This window comes from Misgurnus anguillicaudatus, chromosome 22 (genome assembly GCF_027580225.2).
Source record: "Misgurnus anguillicaudatus chromosome 22, ASM2758022v2, whole genome shotgun sequence".
NCBI lineage: Eukaryota > Metazoa > Chordata > Actinopteri > Cypriniformes > Cobitidae > Misgurnus > Misgurnus anguillicaudatus.
Window position 1 is genome coordinate 35,104,332 of NC_073358.2, and position 26,218 is coordinate 35,130,549.

The 26,218-nt window shown below is 37.1% G+C and overlaps 1 protein-coding gene across 3 annotated transcripts in view; it reads left to right on the forward strand.

The window, feature by feature from the left end:
- The window catches only part of nsmfb (NMDA receptor synaptonuclear signaling and neuronal migration factor b), a 37,808-nt gene extending 13,029 nt beyond the window's left edge, over positions 1-24,779 (forward strand). For 2 of the 3 annotated variants that reach the window (XM_055199234.2, XM_055199232.2), the window contains exons 5-15: positions 2,961-3,029; positions 10,846-10,898; positions 11,912-12,001; positions 13,618-13,745; positions 13,859-13,942; positions 14,222-14,255; positions 14,368-14,438; positions 14,540-14,619; positions 14,713-14,815; positions 20,624-20,699; positions 21,452-24,779. In XM_055199234.2, coding sequence (XP_055055209.1) covers positions 2,961-3,029; positions 10,846-10,898; positions 11,912-12,001; positions 13,618-13,745; positions 13,859-13,942; positions 14,222-14,255; positions 14,368-14,438; positions 14,540-14,619; positions 14,713-14,815; positions 20,624-20,699; positions 21,452-21,549 — 886 coding nt within the window. In that variant the 3' untranslated portion in view covers positions 21,550-24,779. The remainder of the gene's footprint in view (positions 1-2,960; positions 3,030-10,845; positions 10,899-11,911; positions 12,002-13,617; positions 13,746-13,858; positions 13,943-14,221; positions 14,256-14,367; positions 14,439-14,539; positions 14,620-14,712; positions 14,816-20,623; positions 20,700-21,451) is intronic. The other variant, XM_055199235.2, reaches the window with a different exon arrangement.
- The last annotated feature ends 1,439 nt before the right edge of the window (positions 24,780-26,218 follow it).

Below are 26,218 nucleotides of genomic sequence, written 5' to 3' on the forward strand. Positions count from 1 at the left end.
GCAGAAGTTCTTGCTCAGTGTGAATGTTTAATTATCACCTGTCGCACAGAAGTCTTAATAACAGAGCCCACTAGTTGAGACGCCTGCTGATGTTCGGTCCACCTCCCTCCAGTCGGCATGCATGTTTTCTCTTCAACCTCCCGATGCCCTCCCACCTCATCATCTGGTGTCACTTCTCTTGACATTTCTCCTTCCTTTCCCTCGCCATCGTCCTCTCCGAGAATTCATTGCTGTCTCTCAGACTACCTAATTCACTTTCACTTCAGATTTACTCATTTCTTCCCTTTGCTTACTTCTAGTTGACACCCACACCTTTTCAGTTTGTGTGAAATGTCAGTGTTTTTTCTGTCTTCTGTGGTCGGCCGTCGAACTGCCATTTTTAGTGATAATTGAGTGTAATAGGAAGCGATGAAGCGTTTGGTGATCTTTTCATATTAACTGACCCAGTGCTAACACATTAAAGACTCTTTGTGTTTCCTTACTATGTGGTTGCTTGCGAAGGTTAAAGGTTTTCTTTTTTCTCTTTTTTGTCTTTCCGGGTCTAAAGAATATCGTAAGTATGTCTTTAACATTGGCCCACTGTTTTAAACAGCGAACACCTCATCTCATCCCCACCCTCTGCTCCTCTGTGCTGCTGCTTTTCCTGTCCTGTGTAAAACTCTCACTCCACCAGCATTGGACAGAGTGTTTGAAGTTATGGAGAAACTCTGTCTCACACAACACAGATAAGCTCTGTTTCAAAAACGTATGAGCTACCTTGCTGTCTTACTGCCTACTACGTCATGCTAACTATAAAGGAGCCTTTCATACAATAACACTTCTCAATAGTCGAGGCTCTACATTTGGATGTTACAAGGTTAAAGCTAAGCTAACAATATTATTTTAAAAACAAACCTCTGTGCAATTATTTTAAAGTCCCCCTGAGGTAAAAATTCCCTTTTTATTGTTACTATTAACAATTTTATTGTTATTATTAATTATTAATCACATCTTCACTGTTAAACGAGTGGATCAGTAGTTCGAGCCATAGATATATTTATGGATGCCACACAGACTTTGCGCTAACATGATCACAGCATTTATGTGCACAGTGTGAAAGCTTTAACCTGTTAACATCAGCGCTAAAAAAATAGTGCTGCAAGCATGCAGTTCACGTATGCATTGTGTGAAATGGGACTTAGCAGTTAAGTGTCTGAAACTGACGAATGTAGCATCTATTTACATATATATCTATCGTCCGAGGTGATGCGAAAGAGTAGAGGCAGGCATTAGTTCACATCAGTGGCAGCCGGTGACTTCTTTTTTCGAGGGCGCTCAAACATGTATGTAGCCCGTCATGTGTGTGGTTCGTAATTTCAAAATATGTGTTCTGTGCGTCGAAAGATCCTGTGTGTATCACATGTCTTGTCAAAATAAGTGCCTGCTGCAGACGTGTCTAAAGGGTTTATGATAAAAAAGACGCTCGCATTTGCCAGATACTCGCATAATATCTTTTATCATAAACGGTTTTGACGCGTGTGCAGCAGACACTTATTCTGACAAAACACGTGATGCACATGGTTTACATGATGCAACAAACACATATTTTGAAAACGCAAGGAACACACGTGACACTCCGAACACTTATTTTGAATTAGCGCCCCTCGGATGAGCAGTCACGAGCCGCCACTGATTCACATATTCATAGCTCTGTCATACTAAATGAGGCAAGCTGTTTTAAAGCATGACGAAATTAACATCTCAGGAAAAACATATGAAGAGTTTTGTTGCGAAACGAGATAACTTCGTTTTTTTACTTTTTTAGAAATCTCGTTTTTTGGTTGAGCATTCCAATTAATATCAATACAACTAAAGTTGGTTTGTTTTGATTTAAACCTTCATAACTTAAAAAATACAGCTAACCATAAAACAAAATAATAACATGATAACATAATAATAAACATGTTTTGACAAAAATGTTAAAAATCGGATTTTTCTTGTTTTGCAACGAAACTCTTCATATATTTAATATAATGCTCAAAGATAAGTTTTAAGTGATAAAACTAAACTACAGGGGGGACTTTATTCTTTTTATATTGGGTATTTTTGAACTATGTTAAATTAACTAATAATTAACATTAACATTAATATTGGTATTAACATTAGTGTTCAGTGCTTTTAAATGCTGTCTATATTGGGGGCTTGCTAGGTTTTGGAACAAAGCCATACTGTAATACCAATATTAAGTAATAGTGTTTAGTATAGCTGTCATTTTTGACCTTTTTTGTATGAAGAAGTAGCATTGCTGTGACCTAACATCTGAAACTTGTAAATGCACAGTTTTAATGTAAATTACACTTGCCTATATCTTGTATATCTTACATTTTCAGACATGAGGACAAAATGGCTCAGTTAGAAAGATTGTCTGTTTCCATCACTGTGTTAAATATTACATGCAAAATATATAAATATAGCCTGGATGTACCCCAGAAAAGTCACTCATCTCAAGATTCATGCAGACTGTATCTGTCAGGTTTCTTAAAGATTTCAAGCTCTAATCACATAAACACATCCACACTGGCTTAAAATTACAGGCACAAGCACTGTCAGAATTTGGCCTTGGACTTTTACCTCATCCGTTGAGGTCCAACATCAGCTGTCAATTATGATGGCTATATCTTCTGTCACCCTGTCAAAAACAAGACTATACATGACAGACATGCATGCATGCAGTCTCACACAAACTGGATGTAGTAAGAGATTTTTATCCTCTGTGCTGGTTGGTAAATGAGTGTCTGTTACACTTGACCCCCTTGTGGTTGTAATGTTTAGTGTGTATTTGTGCGTGTGTCTAGTTGACATGTGGGTGGTGATCAGAACCTTTTGGCTTGAACCTACTCTAAACTTTCCCTTTGCGCTGTTCCTTGTGCGTGCGTACACATCCACACCCACAGCCTATAACGTTATGACGGTCCCAGCAGGGCATTCCGGGGAATTGCAGAGAGAAAGAGGAGGAAAAGAGAGCAAGAGGCCACCGCACTGATAGAGAGGTACTGTCTACTGCTCCATTGTCCTGTGTCCAGGCCACACCCCCCTATATACATATTGCAGCTCGCTCAACTCGAACACAAGGACTTGATTTGGCCAATTGAATTTTTACATTAAACAGTTTTAGCCTCATGCACACTCTTTTATTTCAAAACCCCTGATGTATATTTTACATACTGTATAACATGACCTTATATGAATTGCTTGGGTACATCATTTACACTTGTGCATATGGCAGACGCTTTTATCCAAAACGACTTATAGTGCATTTAAGCTATATATATATATATATATATTATCATGATGTGTTCCCTGGGAATCGAACTCACAACCTTTCGCCCTGTTAATGCAATGCTCTACCGGAGCACTTAAATGAACTGTCAAACTGCTGTTTTACTTTAGTGTTGTTGTGTGTTTAACCTTTCAGGACTTAAAAGTCCACTCCTCCGCACTATACTGCAGAACTGTCCTTTTCTCCCTCCCCGACTGCACATTGACCTGTAGAGTTGTGATGTTAGGCTTATTGATCCGAACCATTAAAAACACACCAACCTGGGCATACGTGCGTGTCTGTTTGACTGTTCGGATCAATAGGCCAATCGAATTACTCGGGGTCCAGTGCCTGAAGTGTGTCAGTCGATACAGCTGACAAATGAAGACCTTCGGAGTTCTGCTTTCCAGTCAAGTGTCATGCGGCACACTGACGCCATACGCATGATGAATAACTCAACTCCAGATTTGATTTTGCCTGGCCCGGGTGGCTTACATATTTAAACACACCTTCTAATTGACTCGCTGGCAGCTTTATCATCAAAAAGTCATTCAGCTTAATTTTGAATTACTAGAGATAATCAGTCCACAGAGTGCACTGAAGGTAGACAGAAAGGACAGATATGATCTTCAGCTTCTCAGTAATTTCTCCAGTGTGGTATTTTAGGGTGTTGTGCAAAAATCTGAAAGAAGATATTGTTTCATATCATTACTGTAAATGCCCGATTCCTCTGTAAACACTTTTTGTAAACAGGTTTTGGTTGTAGCACTTACATTTAATTTATGCATTTGGCAGATGCTTTTATCCAAAGTGACTTAAAGTGCATTACAAGCTCTACATTTTTTATCATTATGCATGTGTTACCTTCAGTGCTGCTAACACAAGCTTTTGAATCTAAAATACAGGAATATTGCGGTTGTACAAAACAACACAATTTGATCAGATCTGCAGATAAGAGTTTTATTATTGTTCAGGTTTTTTTTTGAAGAAAGTTGGACGTACACTAAACCAGAGCTTCTTACACTGGCAGAAACTTTTTTGTCCCAAGCTGTCACTGGGGCTGCCGCTGTACCCTTTTAAAAGGTCCTAATACTGTATTTACTGTTTAGGTACAGATACATTTGGAAACAATATGTCCTTAGGTAGTTCAAACTCCTTACTTTTGAAAAGGTGCCACACAAGATACAGCTAGGGAACATTTTTTTGACCATTTTGTCTTGCAGTGTACCAGGGTTTACCATAGACTAGGGCTGTCAATCTTCCTCTATTATCCCATTCGAATTTCATTCATTATTTTTTTTTAATATTCGATTTATAATAGATTATTTAATGCTCAAATTTGACTTATTAATATTTACTATACCTTTCTACACACGTTGTAAAAACGGGCTTATGCATTGCCAATGCCACTATGAGCTCGTATAGTTGACTTGTTTTAAATTATGTCCACTAGAAGACATTGCAGTATTACTAATAAACATGTCATTATTTAATAACAGGTGATAGCTTTCTTGCTAATTAATGATTAAGCTTAGACACAAAATTAACAAAGTTGTCAACTTTAATGAAAAATTTCATTATCAACGCAGTTCTCTTTGTTCACGTATGAGGGCTGCGTAGATCGCATCATTAGTTATGCAATACTTACACACAGCACACACATCCCCTGGCCTCCAATTTCACTATTCTTTTTTCATTTAAACACACCTTAAAGGAAGTGTGATCTTGAACAAGTATTTTGTCACTGGTCGAAAAGACAAACTTATCCAAACAAATTAGCATTAAAGACATTCCCAAAACGGTCGTCCCGACTGAGAGCGGTTTTCTCCTGACACTGTCCTCTTCACCTTGGCTGCTCCGCTCTCGTCTTCCTCATAACCTTCCTCCGCAATCGCTATCAGCTCCGCTTTCTCTTTCTCACGTACCTCCTGCTGCTGGTCTTGTTTCAAATGAATTAGCCGATGGAAATGCGGGTCGAGGTAGCTAGCGGTATTTAACAGCATAAATGCGTTAGATAGTGAACACATAAAAAAAATATTTTTAAATCTATTTTTTTAAAATCCCATTCAAATAGTAGTTTTAACATTCGATTAGTATTATTTTTTTTAATATTCGAATTATATTTGATTACTGAAATTCGTTTCAACAGCCCTACCATAGACTGTAAAAAAAGATGGAAGACACCCGTTCGCTCTCTTCCATTGGTGAAAAGTGAAGCCATCAGTGTCTCAATACGGCGCTGACATCTTGGGTCTTGAGTCTGCGCAGTAGCCATTTCGGGACCAGTCCTGCGCAGTAGTGAGCAGGAAGTAAAGCCGCGAAAGCAAAGCCCCGCCCTCGCTCTCACAAAATGCACATATCACAGCTGTCAATCATGAGTCATGACGTAACACCAATGTTTTTATAACAATAAATAATTAACTTAAAACAAACTTATTTTAAAAACAAACATTTGAATTTACATCAGCGTGATAAAAATCACAGTAAATGACAGAAATCTGCTTCGGAAAAAAGATATTTGAAGTGTAATTAAATTGTTTAGTTGGTCTTAAGTCCCATCGAATAACATGGGGAGCCAGGGTTTATGACCTTTTTTTTTTTAGATATGAAGGCTTCGAGTGTTGTTCTTTGCTCGGGTTTTAACGAAAAGGAAATGTTTAAAACGCTTAAAGGCACACCATGTAACTTTTTGGCCACTAGCCGCAGCACTGTCGCAAAGGAAAAGAAGACAACTCTTTAGGTCACAAAGTGTGCCTTCCAGCATGTCATATGAATATAATTTAATGGGTTTATTTTTTTCAATCGCCAAAAGATCGCGTAGCTCACGTTTACACGCCAGTTGTAATGGTGATTGCTTGGTTAAAGTTTATATTTAAAAAAATATTGCCTTAAAGGAGAATCGAACCTGGATCGCCCAGGTTCATGACACCACCACGGCGCCACAATGTCACGTAATATAAGGCTCTCTCTAAACTCTCCAAGTAGAGTTTGCGCTCTCACGTCCGAATTTGAGGAAGTGGAGAAAGTGACTTATGCCGTAAAGCAGATTTTTGATAGTTTTTTGTTTTGTGCTCGGGTTACTACCCGAAACCCCAAGTTTAAAAGTACAAGTAAAAGCGATACAGACCCCGTCAGGCTAGGGTGGACATGTCATTCAACCTATTTTAAGTCGATGTACCATCACAAGGGTCTTGAAAATATATTATGAAGGTTGAAAAACTACAAAGTGTCACTTTAAAACAGAGCGATAGCTGATTCGAACGAGTAATGTTTCACGGCGGCATCCATCTTTAGGTACAAAATTTGCTTTACTGTCGCTGCGCTGTCGTCATCGTGTAAAGCCCGCCCCAACATTTCTGATTGGTGCCGCGATTTCTTGGCATTAGAAATGGGCTTGAATTGCCTCTTTTCCAGACTACTTGCAGACAGAGCAAATCCAAATTTGCCGGAAATTGTCTGGGTTTTCCCCAGGCTATGACCCAGCCCAACATAATCTAAAATGTAATAGATTAAAATGAATTATATATATTTTAAATAAAATTATTTAAAAGATCATCATAAAGTAAATGACATTCAGTCTGTAAATTTTTATTAGTATGCGTCTTCCCTGGGGATAAAATATTTTGGCACAAAATAGTATAGTTGGCTGAGTCCTGTTTTCTTTTACCTTGTGTAGTGTTGATTTCAAGGTTTTGCATTAATTCTTAACACAACCTGCCAATGCTGCCGTCGTCCTTGTACCAAGTGACAAATGAATTTCTGCCCAAAATATGTTTAAATGCACTTTATGATAAACACCAAAATGTAAAGGAAGAATTTCCCCCTCTCTTGTTAAAGTTTATCTCTATCAGTCAGTCTGTCTTTTCTTGTTATTAAGAATATTATTCATTTCTCCGCCGTCTGTGACATTCTCAAGAATGACCCCATGACCTACCAGTAGAAAAGCACTGCAATAAATCATCCTGTTTTTCAGTAACTCTAAGCTATATTTGTTATGCACAGTGGTGGTTGTTGTCTAATTTATATTCTTTGTTTAAAAAGCAATGGGTCAGGATAATAGAAAACTACTAAATAATAAGCATATATACATTTGGTTATACATAACTATGAGAATCAGCATGTCACACGATCTCTCTATTTTAAGAGCTCTCTTTTAATTAAAAACGTCTCTCCGAAAAGATGTAGTTCTCTTTATGTGTCCTATTTTTGAAACTTGATGAAGATATGCACTCTTTCCTTGTCACTCCGCCAAATGACTTTGACAGCAGTTTAGAGGGATGTCAGCAAGATGGACATATGCAGAAAAGCAATTCTGACAACAGATGCAGATGCATTGTCACGGAGCTCTTTGTAACAGGAGGAAGATATTAAAAAGCATGTATCTCTTTTGTGAAATATTCACGTTGGTGGATTTGATTAGATGCTCACATAACAGCACAGCTACATTAAAAAGTCACCGGTGCTATACATCACTACACTGAAAGGAAATTAGGTATCATGCGCTGGATTTTTGTAGTTTAGGCCACGTGCGGCAGCATATTGCGGGTTTGCGCTGCAAAATTATGCTTTCAGAAAACTGATAACTGTAAGATTTGAACAGCTTGCCATGTGCTGGAAATGATATCTTGCTTATCATATTCAATTTAGTTTTATCCAAGTACCGAATTGCCTCGTAATTCCTTACCTCCTGGTCCAGCTGTCTTTTATTATAAGGGCGTTGACTGAATAAGCAGCTGTATTATTCGTTGGTAAATGAGGACTGTCTACTTTTCCACCCGCCTACTTTACTACAACACACTACGGCGTAACCATGGTGATGTGATGGAGTGCTAACAAGAGGAGAGAGTGAGGGGATGATAGAGAGGGTCAGCTGAACTTGCTTTGATTTTCTGATGTGCCAATTTATAGTGGTATATTTTGTGAGAAGATACAATGATAGTACGATGACAAATTATTTCAGTGCAAGAAAAATATCAGAAATGTACTGAGGAAGACAAGAAACACAGTAAATACTGCCACAGTCACAGTCTAACTTTTTCAGATCTATAGCTTTCATTTCTTCACACTCCCTAAGCTCATTTACACTTGTGGTGTATTGAGACACAAGGTTGTAGATGGCATGTCATATACAAGAAAATTAATGGTGTACCAAGTCTTTTAATGTTTACTTGGCAATACTTAAATTATTTTGGACTTTATGGACCCCTACACTGTAAAAAAATCCTTGTTGCACTTAAATTTTAAGTTTTATCAACTTGAATTTACAATTCATTTCAACTTTCTTCAGTAGTAAGGAGTTGATATAAATTCTAAAAAATTAAAAGGTATAGCGGAAGATTTTCAAAATTTTTTGAAAAGAACCGCCCCTCCACTTAAAAAAAATGCACATGCACAACACTCTACCTGCTCCCGAGAGGGAATGCCTATTAAACGTGTGCACGAGAGAGAGCATGCACAAGCCTCTTCTCTTCGCTCTGTTTACAAGTTGCTGCTGCCGGCATCATACATTGAGACGTTTACCGTGTCTGCGCGGTTCGTGACTTGTGCCAGGGCTCGCATCGCTAATCATTGCTTACATCAACTTTTGCTAGCAGTGATTTTAAATGGATTTCTCCAAATAGCATGCCAAACTTTACCTGTTGAATAGAAACTTTGCGACTGAGGCATCAATGGGAAGCTAACCTGTGCTCCTTTAGCGCACGCCAGCGTGTGAAATATTCTCCCAAAAACACTCGGGTCTTGTTTCTTTCTTCAGAGGCCTTTCTCTTCTTGTCATGCAATTCGCAGACACTTTTCTCTTGTGAACCTAGACATTTTGTAAAAACACGGTGAGAACGAGACGGTTTCATCGGACGCACGTGTGTTGACACGATACACGTCTGGATCCAAATTTTACTTCCGGTTTCGTTTTTTTAATGGTCTGACTAGTTGCTAAACTGATCTCTTGAACAAATGCCTCGTCGAAAATAACAAATATTTTGGTTTCCTATGTAATCTGTGTGTTGTTTTTTTGCTTGTTATAAACTATGTTTAAAGAACTGTGTTGTTATTTATTCTTAGCGGAGTTTACCAGAAGTTACGTGCGGACCACGACAGCCGCTTGTTTATGTTTTTACTGCTGAAACCGTCACCTGAAAGTGCGCATGTGCCGAAAGCGAAACTATGGAAGAGTAGTGATGGGCGATTTCGAAGCACGCTTCATGAGGCTTCGAAACATTTACGAATCTTTTGTTTCAAATCATTGGTTTGGAGCTTGTTTCAAACTGGCCAAAGTCACGTGATTTTAGCAAACGAGGCTTTATTACGTCATAACTGTTTTGATCCAACGATTCACCACTAGGAGGAGTTGATCACAAATGACCAGTGTGAACTCGGGTCAGTTTTATTATAAAAGTCCTTCTGACTACTAACACTACCATTTTGTCTACTTTTTTGTTTATAGATTTAATGACAAAAATGTGCATAATTAAAAAGGGGGTCAGTTTTAATGATTTGTTTGCCATAAATAAAACTAAACACACATAATACACATAATACAATTATGTCTTAATTAAATTAAATAATTTATTTTTCCTAAAAACCTATTTTTAGAACAATCTTGCTATTATTTTGTAAAACGTGTAAAATGTTTGGACAGATCTTGCTGCTTTTACACTATTTTGATCGGCAGGTGTCGCCAGCATGTACGAACACTTTGAAAATCTGAATCAATTTGCGAAGCAATTGGTTCAATTGATTTGAAGCTTCGAAAAGCTTAGTTTCTCCCATCACTAGGGACCAGCACGTACAAATCATCAGAATGATTGACAAGTGTGATGACCAATAGTCTTGATGATCCACCCGGAAAAAGAAAATCTTCCGCTATACCTTTAAGTTGAATTAAATAAACTTGAATTAGTTTTAGTTATTTCAACTTTATTTTTTATAATTTATAAAAAATAGCAACCCCTCGCTAGTAAAGAAAGTTCAAAAATGAATTGATCATTTCTTAACAATTTAAGTGCAACAAGGAAAAGTGGAAGCTGCTCTACTTACTTCAATTGATAACATCTAAAAAAATTTTTATAAACTTACATTTTCTCACTTTAACTGAAAAATTCAAGGTGATTTTTTTTATTGCTTTTATCGGTAAATATTTAAACATTTTCATCCAAAAATTGCATTACGAATTGAAGTCATTTTTAAAGTTGATCCAACTTTTACTTTTTTACAGTGTAGCATTGCTTACATTGCTTATTGTTTTTGGCTACCAGTGACTAATAGTATTTGTCTTGGTCATGTGATCTCAACATGGCAGCATCCAAATATACCAGCTCATTAGAATTTGTTAAGAATGTGTTTTTACAGTTGACATATAACTTCAAACACTCACTGTGTCCATACTCAGGCGTGGCTAATGCTATCATGTATAAATGGTTTGGTTTTAAGTTTTTAACATTTTCATTTTTGTCTCCTCTTCCTCCGTCTCCCATTTTTCTTGTGTTTTTCCCTTGTGTTGTTCATCTCTTTACAATCCACTATGCTTCTGCAAATCCTTTCTATCCCAGAAACTTCCGAAAGCACCTGAGGATGGTGGGCAGCAGGCGGGTTAAGGTCCAAAGTGAGTATTTGCAGATATCTGTGGGTGTGATTGTGTGTACTTGTTTGCGTTTTTAGATGTGTGTCTATTTGTGTGTGCCTTAGTATAACTGCTGATACAGTATACAGTATGCGTGATAGTATGTTTAAAGGGGACGGATCACGAAAATCAGACTTTTTTGTTTAAGTGCTATAATTGGGTCCCCAGCGCTTTTATCAAACAAGAAAATGTGTAAAAGATCAACCCAGTAACTTAGTTTTGATAAACCATTCTCTGCAAGCATTTTAAAAAATAGATCATTGAAATCTGGCTTTCCTTGTGATGTCAGAAGGGGATAATACCGCCCCTTAATCTGCACTATCCAACCACGGCACTGCCATTTAGTGCAGAGATCAACTCATTTGCATTTTAAAGGACACACCCAAAACGGCACATTTTTGCTCACACCTACAAAGTGTCCATTTCAACATGCAATTATAAATTATATAGTATTTTGAGCTAGAACGTCACATACATACTCTTGGGGACACCAAATATGTATTTGTCATCTTTAAAAAGTCTTGTAAAATGTCCCCTTTAAGTCAAAGTTTGCTGTTAGTGTGTTTGTCTGATTTCATCTTAAGTCGTCTGCAAATCTTATATGCAAATACGTGAACATACCATTGCTTGTTTCCAATAATTCATGGTGTCAGATGAATTCTACACATGCTTCAGACATAAAGAAAACCAAACCATTCTGCGCTTGTCTGATAGTGACATGGTTTAGTCTCTGTAAGATCCTGCTTACACCTGGAGACCCAAATGTTGATGTCTCCCACGAGCCAGATTTTAATACCAGGTGTAAACAGGACCAATCTCATCTCCCTCTCATCAATAATGGACACAGTATATATGTGATGAAATTGATTTTTAGAGTTAGATTGTCTAAAACAGAGAAAAACTCAAACATGTCACATCAGTCCAGACTCAGAGCCAAATGTGTGTGTGTGTTGAAGAGCAGCGTGTGATGCTTTCCTCCTCCGCTTTATCATTAGCATTTACTGATCGCAAAGCGAAGAGCTTTAGCCGCTCCTGGAGTGACCCCACCCCTGTCAAGCCCGACTCTCTTCATGACTCCAGAGACAGTGAGTCCACACACACTTTGTCTTTATCTGATTTTATCAAATGCACATCATCGGTCACTCATACCCAGGTGGATCTCAAAACCCTGTCAGGTTTATATGAAGAGTTTGGTTCCAAAACGCAATAAATCCATTTTGACAAATTTCGGTAAAAACGTGTTTTCTATACCAAGAAATGACAAGATGAAAACTACTATTTTCTGTCACAAACCTTCACATAGCATCTTTAGGTTATAAAAACATAAAAAATTCAAATCCATAATTAGATTTTCAAAGATTTATTATAAAAATAATTATTTTTTACGTTTTTTTCAAAATGCTATAAATCTATTGAATCAATATATAAATGTGCATTCATCTTTGCCATGATATATTCATTTAGTTGACTAGTGGTATACTGATTTAAAAAAATAAACATTACAATCAAAACACTTACTTTGTCATATAACGTTAGTCAATGCTGCTGTTATAAATGGGACATCATCGCTTAACATTTTTGACAGCGATCAGCTGTAAAATGTTTTGGTCTTGCTCGATTTTCGTTGACTTTGAGTAAAATAATAGAAAGTTTATCATAATATCCCCTGGGGTCAATGTGTTAGCACGAGAGAAACTAAATGCTGTCGGCAGTACAAGCAAACTGCTCCTCCTGAGTGCCTCTCGGGTATATTATTAACGTTAGATGTTGATGGCTTACGTTTCTTTCCCGTCACAAAAAAACACCACACGTTTATCCATGCCATTAAAGTATAATTTTGTTTTTGTTTGTTTGTTGATCATGAAGAACAAAGTAGATGAGGATAACTAGGAGTACTCAACGTGCCGCCATTGTTGGTTTACAATGCGTGGAATGGTGCGCTGTAATTTGTGGAGCGGATTTATTGCATTCTGTAGAAAAGGGGGAGTGGCGTTTATTGCGTTTTGGGAAAAAAGCGAGAAAAGATGACAGAATAACACGGCGGATATTGGATTTTGCGTAAAATTAAGAAGTTACTTTTAAATACTGACCCGATATAATACTGATTTTGGCAGTAACTCTTTTTTTATGGTGTTTATCGCGTTTTGGAACCAAACTCTTCATATGTCCTGCTCATATTTAAACCCTAAAAATTAAATAAATATTCAATTAAATTGCACTAAGAAAATGAGGCATATTTGAGGACATTTAACATTTTTGCATTGCATCACAGTAATGAGGACTAAGGTGGGGATGTGCTTATTTAATGGAAATGTCACAATGCAAAAAAATCTTGATGGTCCTAAAAGAATGCTTTTTATAACTTCTGTTATGACTGGTTTGAGATCCACCAATCAGATGCAAATACTCAAAGCAAAAAATTGACAACATGACACATGCACGCTTTGGCCAACATTCCCCCAGTCAGTTTTCATTATTTGTTCTCGGTCTACCGTCTGTATCTGTTCTGTGTTTAAACATAACACTAAAAGCTTTTACTTGTTTTAAGGTTTGCTCTTAAGATCCCTTTCTCACAAACAAGAGTGTGCACGCATGTTAATACCCATTGCATGAATTATACAATGCTTTTTGTATAGACCCGTCATCTCATCGGTTGTGTCTGAGTGTGTTCCTGTGCGTGTGCATATGTTCTCATCCCCAGGTGGAGACCTTCAGGCATCATCTGGGAATCTGGATGAGGAAGACTGTGATGATGTAGACTGGGAGGGAGAGAAGGAGATGGAAAGAGCGGCATGCGAGGGTGACGATTTCATCCCACCCAAAATCATGGTGCGTTGATCCTACGGTCATTACGATCCTACGAATTGCTCATTACACGCTGGCTTTTTATCACAGATGGCCTCATTAATAAGCATGTGTTCTATTCATTATCCATTCAACAGCTAATTTCATCAAAAGTACCAAAGGCAGAGTACGTACCGAACATCATCCGCCGGGACGACCCGTCCATAATCCCTATTCTCTACGTGAGTAGAATATATTGACGCAGTCACGAACGAGATCAAAGTTTTGATTATCTAGCACAAAGACCGTCATGTTAAACAGTGCTAATGATCTCTTCCAGTCAGCACTCTCATGTAAGGTTTAGTAGTGCAAATCATCATCATTTGAGATTGCCTTGGCAACTGCATTGTAATGGAAAAGTAACCGATAATATGCTTGCGATATATAAAGTATGCCTGCTAATCTGACTGAATATTAACAGTGTCTCTGATAAGTGCTTCCTTTTTTACGTCTGTCCACAGGATCATGAACATGCAACCTTTGATGATATATTAGGTATGCTATTATAAACGTGTTTTTTGCGTGTTTGTTTACTATGAAAATGCTGCATTGTAAATGTATTCCCTTGTTGTCTCTCTTTTTATCTTCTCTCATCTCTGCTCTTCAGAGGAGATTGAAAAGAAGCTCGCCGCCTACAGAAAAGGCTGCAAAATCTGGAACATGCTTATTTTCTGTCAGGTTCGAAAATGATGTATTATTTGCATATCTGCTGTGCATGTGGTGTATGTATGTGCATGTTATGTTGCAGCGTATTAGTTGGCTCTCTGTGTTTTCTCTAGGGAGGTCCAGGCCATCTGTACCTACTGAAGAACAAGGTGGCCACGTTTGCTAAGGTAGAGAAGGAAGAAGACATGATGCAGTAAGTGGTCACCTTCCCAAAGCCACATTTTTTAAATACAAATGATATCTTTATCTAAAATATCCATAATTCTCTTTGAATTTCTGTGTGCAGGTTTTGGAAGAAACTTGGCAGATTTATGAGTTTATTAAATCCAGAGCCAAACCTCATCCATATTATGGGCTGCTATGTGCTTGGAAATGCTAATGGGGAAAAGGTACTCTTTTTGGTATAACTGTTTCATGTCATAAGCTTTCTTACATTTTCTTAAAGATGCATATTACCTGTATAAATGAGAAATAGGAGGAATGAGATGGGGACATACTCAAATTTGTATTTTTCCACAACGACGTCTACTAGACGTCAACCGGTGTTTACAGCAGAATTGAATTTATACTGTTTGTATCTCATATGTACATATATTCTTTTAGCACTCTTGGATGAAGTGCGTTTTGGGTCAAGTTTTGATATTATGGCAGGAGATGGAGGTGGCAGATTGACAGCCAACTGTTCTGTGAGTGACAGATAGATAGTCTGTCACCCTCCGGCCCCCGCACAACTCTGCCTCGCATACGCCACACAAACACACACAGATAGAGAAACGCACACAGAGAGTCTCTCAGCGATCACACCGAGTGTCGCCGCTGGCCGTTGCAGCTCTGGGCATGCAATCGATTGTGTCAGCCTGCCTGAATAGGAGGTTGTATCACTGCCCCTTACAAAAAATACTGTGGTGGTGGTACTATTGTGCAGTGATGGCATCAGATAGTACTAACATTGTATTTTGAAATGGTATATACGTGGTCATATCCAAGGGATTATTAGGAACACCATACTAATACTGTGTTTGACCCCCTTTCGCCTTCAGAACTGCCTTAATTCTACGTGACATTTATTCAACAAGGTGCTGAAAGCATTCTTTAGAAATGTTGGCCCATATTGATAGGATAGCATCTTTCAGTTGATGGAGATTTGTGGGATGCACATCCAGGGCACGAAGCTCCCGTTCCACCACATCCCAAAGATGCTCTATTGGGTTGAGATCTGGTGACTGTGGGGGCCATTTTAGTACAGTGAACTCATTGTCATGTTCAAGAATCCAATTTAAAATGATTCGAGCTTTGTGACATGGTGCATTATCGTGCTGGAAGTAGCCATCAGTGGATGGGTACATGGTGGTCATAAAGGGATGGACATGGTCAGAAACAATGCTCAGGTAGGCCGTGGCATTTAAACGATACCCAGTTGGCACTAAGGGGCCTAAAGTGTGCCAAGAAAACATCCCCCGCACCATTACACCACCACCACCAGCATGCACAGTGGTAACAAGGCATGATGGATCCATTTTCTGATTCTGTTTACGCCAAATTCTGACTCTATCATCTGAATGTCTCAACAGAAATCGAGACTCATCAGACCAGGCAAAAAATTTCCAGTCTTCAACCGTCCAATTTTGGTGAGCTCGTGCAAATTGTAGCCTCTTTTTCCTATTTGTAGTGGAGATGAGTGGTACCCGGTGGGGTCTTCTGCTGTTGTAGCCCATCCGCCTCAAGGTTGTGCATGTTGTGTCTTTACAAATGCTTTGCTGCATACCTTGGTTGTAACGAGTGGTTATTTCAGTCAAAGTTGCTCTTCTATCAGCTTGAATCAGTTGGCCCATTCTCCTCTGACCTCTAGCATCAACAAGCCATTTTTGCCCACAGGACTGCCGCATACTGGATGTTTTTCCCTTTTCACACCATTCTTTGTAAACCCTAGAAATGGTTGTGCTAGAAAATCCCAGTAACTGAGCAGATATGTTGTGAAATACTCAGACCGGCCAGTTTGGCACCAACAACCATGCCACACTCAAAATTGCTTAAATCACCTTTCTTTCCCATTCTGACAATCAGTTTGGAGTTCAGAAGATTGTCTTGACCAGGACCACACCCCTAAATGCATTGAAACAACTGCCATGTGATTGGTTGATTAGATAGTTGCATTAATGAGAAATTGAACAGGTGTTCCTAATAATCCTTTAGGTGAGTGTATGCATCTATCACAAGCATATTTTAATGTTCTTGAACATCATCTCGACATTAAGGGGTACAGCTTTGCTGTGCCTCTGTATTCAGTGTTGGTCCTGTAACATGAGGAGAAAAATTCCCTTTTCTACATTTGTGTTTTTTGTTCAATCTAAATGTGTTTTTTTTAACTCGCGCCACGTTGTGTACAACCTCGATGGGAACACAGTGAGATACCCATGAGACTTTATTTACTCATGAAGCGTTACTTTAGTAAAGTTAGTGGTCTATATATTATTATTTTATTTATTTTGCTTTATTTTTGTGTTCAAAATTATCCGATTTTTTTAATAAGCCACTGCTCCCCTACCAGACACCTGATAAACAAACCACAATACAGTCTGTTGATTGAAGTGGCCACAATTTCCCGATTGAAGTGCGGGTAAAAGTGCCAGGCTCAAACCCCAGAGCTTACACTCTTACACAGTCTTGTACTTTCTGCAACTTAAGCAAACTAGTCAACCAGTTTCTCCAAGCAGGTCTACAGAGAGCAAAATAAGAACATGGAGGCTTTTTTGCTGAATTTAGCAATTTTCCCCTACTGTTCTCTTACACTGGCCTTTTACTTCAGAAGGTAAAGGTAGAAGATGAAGTGGTCTTTCTATATATAGTTTCAGCATAAAGCATCCGTGCAGCTCCATGTCAATTTCTCCTGCTTTTGTTCATTGCTGTATTGTTACAATCGGATAACAGTAATAAATTGTCTCATTGATTTGTTATTGTTAGCTGTGCCAAGACACCAGCAGGCGGCCATATATCTTGCGTGCTTTATACCTGGAAGATAAGTCTTTAGCAAATGCCTGTGTATGGCATAAATTCCATACTGTATGTATGAATGCCGTTGTTGCTGTTGTCAATTTAAGCTGATCAGCTCAACGTCCTTAAAAACAGCCTACACTGGTAACAAATGAGGAGTTCATATGAAAAACCCCATCTTGAAAAAGTTTGATTGCCTTTCACTGCAAAACCCACTAAGTGCATGCATTCTTTTTGGCAAAAGCCTCTACTTCTAAAAAACTGTCCACTTCTTTGGACAAGACATAGTTAACACAATTGCAAAATCACTAGAGATGCTACTAGAAACATTGCAAATGATTAAAGTCTGAATGTAAAAATAAACAAAACTGTACCACATTGGGGGCGCTGTGATCTGCAGTTTTGGTGACAGCAAGATCATAAAAAATAGCTAAGACTTGTTTAAGCGGTTTAAGACTAAATATTAATGATGTCTCCTGCTTGCCTTATATTTGGCTCAAAGCCGTTTCTTAATGGAGGCCCTTTGTTTGGTAATGGTTTGAAAATGATCTGGCCGCAGAGGCAGACACCTCTTCCTTACTATAGGAAATCAAATAAATTAGCAGACAGTGGATCCAGCAGGCTATCTGTGGCTTTTATGATTGATGAGAGAGTTGTAGAGTTACTTCAAGAAAAGCAGATAAAAGACCAGATGATGAGAGATGAAGCTGACAGTGGCCAGAGAAACAGAAATCGAAGGACTGAGAGGCAGGAGGCAGTTAATGCACTCTGAAAGCTTTGTCCTTATATGACGGATTTTTATCGGCATTACCAGATCCCCTCCAGCTCTGGTCAACCACAGCATGAAAGAACAAATTTAACTCTTCACAGTTTGCTCCTATTCAGTTCCCACTGGTCTGTATGGCTTCTAGTCTGTATGGCATTCAGTATAGACCCTTTTACAGCCCACGTGATCAAATAGCCTGCACGCGCATTTTGGCAACAGAAGTGGTGTTGTTCCCCAGTGGTTCTAACGTGTTAGCAACTCAGAAAGTTTATTAAAATGGTTTCCCAGAATCAAAATTTCTGGTTGATGCGTTTGGTTGCGCTTATATAATATACTAATACATGTATATATGTATCTGGCCACTTTATATTTGGCCATCAGTTAACGTCTTCTATCCACTCCACTATAGTACACAGATCTGTAGCTGTGTTGAAAAAGTTGATAAGTCAATTTTTTAAAATAACTTTCTGTGTCTGTGTTGCTTCACTGCTGATTCTTGCCATACTTCCGTTGCCAAAATGCGCGCACATACGTTGCCACGTCATCATTGTGTACAAACAGTAAAAGGGTTTATACGCATTTAGAGTACTGTCAGTCAGAGCAGGGTTGCAATATTACGTTTACATTTATGCATTTGGCGGACGCTTTTATCCAAAGTGACTTACAGAGCATTTAAGCTATACATTATTTTTGTATGTGTGTTCCACGTCATCGAAGGCAATGGTCTACAAACTGAGCTACAGGAAGACCTGTAGATTAATTGTTTTCGAATTGTAAAATAAGTTCATCAAAGTTGTCAAGAACGGGTATTGTTCCAAATTTCCAAATGGTAATTTTGTTATGTTTTTTGTAGTGCTGGGCAAAGATTAATCACATACAAAATAAAGTGATTTTTGGCATAAAAAAAGAGTGTGTGCTGTGTGTAATTATTAGGTATATATATTTATTTAGATTTTTTAAAACATTATATATAAATAAAAATTCTGAATTTAAATTATGAAGAGTTTGGTGCCAAAACGCAATAAATCCATTTTGACTAATTTTGGTAAAAATGTGTTTTCTATACCAAGAAAGTGACAAGATGAAAACCACTATTTTCTGTTACAAACTTTCACTTAGCATCTTTAGGTAATAAAACATAAAAAATTCAAATCCATAATTTGATTTTCAAAGATTTATTATAAAAACTATTTTTTTTTCACAAAATGCAATAAATCCATGACAAGTTTTTTTTTTTCAAAATGCTATAAATCTATTGAATCAATAATATATAAATGTGCATTCATTTAGTTGACTAGTGGTATACACTGATTAAAAAATAAACATTAATTGGATTAATCAAACACTTACTTTGTCATATTAAGAACACTGTCATTGCTGCTGTTATATTTGGGACATCGTCGCTTAACATTTTTCACAGCGATCAGCTGTAAAATGTTTTGGTCCTGCTCGATTTTCGTTGACTTTGAGTAAAATAATAGAAAGTTTTTCATAAGATCCCTTGGGGTCAATGTGTTAGTATGACAGAAGATTGATGCTGTCGGGGAAACAAGCAACCGGCATTTTCCGTCTCCCGAGTGCCTTATTAGATGTTGATGGCTTACGTTTCTTTCCCATCACAGAAAACCACCACACGTTTATCCATGCCATTAAAGTATTATTTTGTTTGTTTGTTTGTTGATCACGAAGTACAAGATGAGGAAAACTAAGATTCTGTGTATTCAACGCGCCACCATTGTTTGTTTACAATGCGTGGAATGGTGCGCTGTGATTTGTTGAGCGGATTTATTGCATTCTGCATAAAAGGAGGAGTGGCGTTTATCGCGTTTTGGGCAAAAAGGGAGAAAAGATGACAGAATAACATGGCGGATATCGTATTTTGCGTAAAATTAAGAATTTACTTTTAGATACTGGCCTGATATTATACTGATTTTGGCAGTACTTCATTAAAAAAAAAAAATGCTGTTTATCTCGCACACACACACACACACATATATTATGCAAAAAAAATCACTTTTATTTTATATGCAATTAATCGTGATAAATCTTTGCCCAGTACTAGTTTTTAGCATTTAAGCTTTGAAGTCTCTGAGATGAACTCCGACTTCTTTGTGCCAAATACTGTTGCATGGAAGTTTAAGCACATCTGAACAAGATATGAGTTCAGCAATTGTTAGGTATTTGCTCATGAATATTAATTAGATAAGGTTACAGTACAATCTATGAATATGACATAAGAATGTTAATATTCAAATAATATTCAAGAGCTCGGCCTATGACCTTGTGTGATGTCACAATTACAAAGATTATCTTTAAGACCTCATACTATTGAACCAGAGGTAATATTGAAGTTGTTTTGTACATTTAAAATTTTTGTTGTTTTGCTTTTAATAACTGTAAAAAAAATGACTGATATGACAAAACTTTCTCTCTTCCTCAGCTTTTTCAAAATCTCAAGCGACTGATGAAACCTCGAATCATTGAATTTAAGTCTCCTCTGGAACTATCAGCACAGGGTAAGTATAGGCTACTACACAACTACACACCTACACACACACACACCAACAAACTATGCGCTGTCACTGTAATGCACTACCAACTGAGCGTAGCTATAGAAACACTGGATACTATACAATCCTTTACTATAGGGATGGTATGTCTAATGAAAACTCATCACACTGAAAAAAATTATTGATTGAATTTAATCAGTTTTTTTAAGGTAAGTGGTTGCAATCAATTTATTTAAGCTACATTTAAACAAAAAAGATTAGTAAAGTAAAATAAAATATAAAACTTTTGTTTAAATGTAGCTTAAATAAATTAATTGCAACCACTTACCTTAAAAAAATTGATTAAATTCAATGAATCATTTTTTTCAGTGCAGACTGTTTTGTCGAAACCTTTCTTCCGTGTGATCTTTGACCCCAACACAATTTTCTCATTGATTTAACGGTAATTATTCTTCAATTAAAACCTCATTAACGCTCCCACTGTTTCTGTCTCTTCGTTGGACCCATGAGGTTCAATTCTCCCCCCTCTCTTTTCTCATCTTCCTTTGTGTCCTCTGCGTGGTTTGATTTGCACTGTTGAGGATAATTACGCCGGTTTTAAATAGAGAACTGTATTTAAAACACCCACAAATCCCTGTAACCTGTAACTATATAACACAGCGGATGGTGCAGTAGATGTGATATACTGCCTGTGTGATTTTTTTTGTCAGATATATTTAGGAGGAGAGCTAAAAATATTTGGCTCTCTCTGTTCTCAGGTAAGGAGATGATCGAGACGTACTTCGACTTTCGCCTCTATCGTTTGTGGAAGAGCCGCCAACACTCCAAACTTCACGATTACGACGACCTTCTGTGACATTCTGGCATCGGTTTAAGAAGCCTGAGAGGCAGGTAGCTTATACTTTAGGGCCCACGTGCCAACATTCTCTCCCAAACGAGCCCGGGCAATGTCCTGAGGTGGAGGATGGAGAATGATTAGGATGGTGGCTGACATTGAGAAGATGTCCACCCTCAGATGTAACAGGAAGGGGGATAGGTGCCGTATGTTCACCCCGTCCATTTGAGCGTTCGGCCAACGAATGAAAGAGGAACTTTCGGTAGATAACGCAATCTTACCTTTTAGCCTTTGTGAAGGTGTAGTACATGTTCTTCGATTTTTGTGGGATAAACAAAAACTGCGATGGGAAGATGGAAATATAGGAAGTGTTTTTATTTAAGGAACTATTTTAAGTAGCTGTGGTAGTTGTGTTAAACTAGCAGGAATGGCGATACAGCGATCATTTTTCGAACATGTTATTCACTACAAGTGCAGGTAACCTGTGGAACTACATATCTGTTGTTTTTACACATCCACTCTATAAAATAACTAATGTAATTTAATGTTAGCATAATAATATTGCACATTTTAGTTTTTAAAGTACAGTAATGTTTTTCTAGGATTCTTGAAAGGAAGAAAAACTCAGGTTTCTGTTTTTTTACTGACATTCTTCTGTAGACGAGAGACAAAGAGAACGAAAGAAAATAGGTAGGAGAGGAAAGATTAGTTTTTTTACTCAACAGGAAGTTGTTTAGTAGTTACCTGAGTGGGTTTAAAGTAAAACTTATAATTGCTGTATCTGTATCAGGGGCTTTGTGTAAGTTTTCTGTAGATTAAGTTTGCAGATTCATTGTCTACATTAACATAAATGAATTGTGTAATCATGTGTAATGTTAACGCAGTGCTTATTATTATAGACTGATCAGTTTTGTCCTGTGGTGTCCTCCAACATTTAAAAACTTCAAACGTTTTAAATATTCTTGAGCAGACATCGAATAAGACTTTAAATAATAATTTTGTTTAAATATAGACTACAGTAGAATAATTGCGTCATTATATTTCTCTAGCTGTGTTTTGTCACGTGCATTTATGTAGTTAGTGTTATTTCACAAGCACTTCTCAAACTATTTGGTCTTTAATAGCACTAGCATCCCTGTTATATGGTGTTTTCTCTGTAGATGGAGACAAACGAATCATATTAGTCAAAGTGCAATATTTAAAATAGTAGTAGTAGTACTTAATGTTACTGTAAACACGTTCAAATATCAAGGTTAGCTTTTCACATTGCTTTTTAAAAATAGTATACAAGATAGTACACTTAGACTCTAAAGAAGGAGGATATGTTCTCTACGCTCTCGAATTTAGTGTGTGGGTGTTTTTGGACGCGCCAAATAGATAACAAGATAGATCGGTAGATGGTTGTTCTTTAATGGTGGATGTTCGAGTGCCAGCAGCTGGTACAAAAACAGTCCAAGACATCTAACAACGGGAGGAGAAACATTGCAATATGTGTTGGCAGCAAGCAGAAAAGATATTTACTACACGCCTGAATTCGTGGGGTGTGTGCGTCTTTGTTTGTAAGAATGAGTTTAAAGATGTGGAAAAGGGCACTGAGATGTGATTTCTTGCATCTGTGTTTGTCTCGTGTTGAGCCATTGTACTCTTTTCATCTTATGAACAGAAAATCAAATAAAGCATAAAAGCAAATCTGTGTATCTGTAAGTCCATCAGGGGAATGGATTGTGTTCAGTTGTGATAAGATCAAAACAATTCAACCTTTACTGAGGAAATCAAAGATTTGTGCTTTATGTCTTTAGAATTTGTGTAATACAATTGTTTCATTGCATCATATATGGTTCAAAAGCTTTGTGTTATGCCTTTCAGGCTCATTTAAACTCATAAAACCATGCAATATATATATATATATATTGTGTGGGTAATAGGTCTTAGCATTAGATTTATAAATCTTATTGTATTGTGTGTTGAGGCATAAAGCCAATGAGACATAAGAACCATAAGAGTTTGGGGATCTTTAAGCCTTCTGGATTTGTAAAAAAGGATGAAGGTCTATGAAAATGAATGCTGCTCTTGCAATAAGATATTTAGTGTATGCTGTATGTCCTTGTGTCGATTTTATCATATGCATCACTAAAACTTTTGTGAGCAACTTAACATATTCATTACTAGGAGGAGCTTAATACATCATCTTGAACTTTAATACTATTTTGTAGCAATAGACATTGTAACCTTAGCTATTTTATTTCTAGGAAAGACTGTACAGCTTGTACTGTTGTTTGTATCTTTGGATGATGATGATGATGATGATTATGTTTTCAGCAGCCTACCTTTTTGCATAATGATGAGAGACTGTCGAAAGCTTTGGTAAGCTTCAGGCTTAAGGTTTCTTTCGTATTATGAAAGAATTAAATACGTTTATTACTTGTGCTGCTGCTATCTGGACATTAATAATTCTTGAAATATTATATTAATGTATAGAGAAATGTATCGATTGTGCCCTTAGCATTTTATACAGTAGAGCCAAAACTTGAAATAAGAGTAGAAAGTTCAGATCAGGTTCTCTTCGGTTTGTTGAGGGACAGAAATACTTGCAGATTTGTTTTATGGCTGGACCATGTTATACTACTTGAAAATGTCAAATGTTTTATTTCAAGCCATTTTCCCGCAGCTTTTAAGGTGACATCCTGCTGTTCCATGTGAAGTTGTTGATTACATTTAATGTGGAATGATTGACAGCATCATGATTGCACAGTCGGACTCTTGGGCTCATGATGTTTTCGAAGAAATATGTTTTTAAAAGGACTCGCAATGTCTTTCTTATTCTCCACAAAGCCTATGTGTGGATCTAATCACAAAGCATTAAGCATTTTCAGTAGCAAGGATAATAGTTTTAATAGCCTATATTATAATAAGTGTAACGATTGTAAACATGTTTTCTTAGTCTGGCTAAATTGCCTAATATTTGACATAACAGTGACTAGTTAAAAAAAATAATTTCTTGGGTAAATTCGATTCTTCATCTTGTCATTTGGTTACTTTAAAATATTGGCTGTAGTTTCTAACTCTTTATTAGCTCACTATTTACAGAAGTTGTATTCAGGAAGATCATTTGCTGTAAAATTGTACTTTATGAAAAGGTTGTTTTTTTTCCTTGTACAACCTCTTCACAGCAATGAACACTGGAAATGTTTCCTAATATGTTTCACAGTAAAATGTGCCCAGTTTGAAGTGTAATTGTGTCCTGAGTCGTCTTTTCTTACCTTAAATACACTAAAAAAATTATTAATTCAATTTACTTATTTTTTTAAGGTAAGTGGTTGCAATGAATTTATTTAAGCTACATTTAAACAAGTTGTTTTGTTTTGTTTTTCTATTTTTTTGTTTAAATGTAGCTTAAATAAATTGATTGCGACCACAGTAAATTAAATGAATAATTTTTTTCAGTGATGATTTTCAAATAAAAATAAATTTTCTGTAAATCTGTAAACAAAAAGTGTTTTGTTACAGAAAACGCTTGTCAGAGGTGTGTGAATCTAAGTACAAAAGCTGTCATTGGGACAATTCACTTTAAAAAGGTCCTGGGCTGGTTTAACGGACAGGGTTTAGATTAAGCCAGGACTAGTCATTAGATATATTAGGGTATTTAAGTAGTTTTTACGACTATATCTTGAGACAAACTCATTGCAGTGACATATTTAAGATATACATTAATGCAAGTTGTTTTTTGTTAAGACATCTTAGAAATATGTACTAGTTTGGGACTAGTCTTAAAGGGGACATATCATGAAAATCTAACTTTTTCCATGTTTAAGTGCTATAATTGGGTCCCCAGTTCTTTTATCAACCTAAAAAATGTGAAAAAGATCAACCCAGTAACTTAGTTTTAGTAAACCATTCTCTGCAAGCATGTAAAAAAATAGCTCATTGAAATTTGGCTCCCCTTGTGATGTCAGAAGGGGATAATACCGCCCCTTAATCTGCTCTGTGCAACTACAGCACTGCCATTTAGTGCAGAGATCAGCTCATTTGCATTTTAAAGGACACACCCAAAATGGCACATTTTTGCTCACACCTACAAAGTGGCAATTTTAACATGTTTAATAAATGATCTATATGGTATTTTGAGCTAAAACGTCACATACGTACTCTGGGGACGACAAAGATTTATTTTAGTTCTTTAAAAATTCTTGTGAAATGTCACCTTTAAATTTAGGTACAGCTATGTACAGTATAAATTTGCTACCAATATTTACCTTTAAGGTACTAATATGCACTCTTTAGGTGTACTTTTGGAAAGGATAACACCAATGTGACAACTTTTGTATACCTTTAGGTGTGCACACAAAGAGATTTTAAGAGATATGGGTGGCATTTTCAAATGCTGTTTGAACAACACATACACTATAAAATTACACTCTTTGCTGTCTTAAAGGGACACTCCACTTTTTTTGGAAATATGCTCATTTTCCAGCTCCCCTGGAGTTGGGCGTTTGATTTTTGCCGTTTTGGAGTCCATTCGGCCGGTCTCTGGGTCTGGCGGTACAACTTTAAGCATAATCCATTGAATCTGATTGGACAATTGGCATCACGCTCAAAAAGGACCAAAGAGTTTCAATATTTTTCCTATTTAAAACTTGATTACACGATGTAACTACAGAAGAGTCAAGTTTTAAATAGGAAAAATACTGAA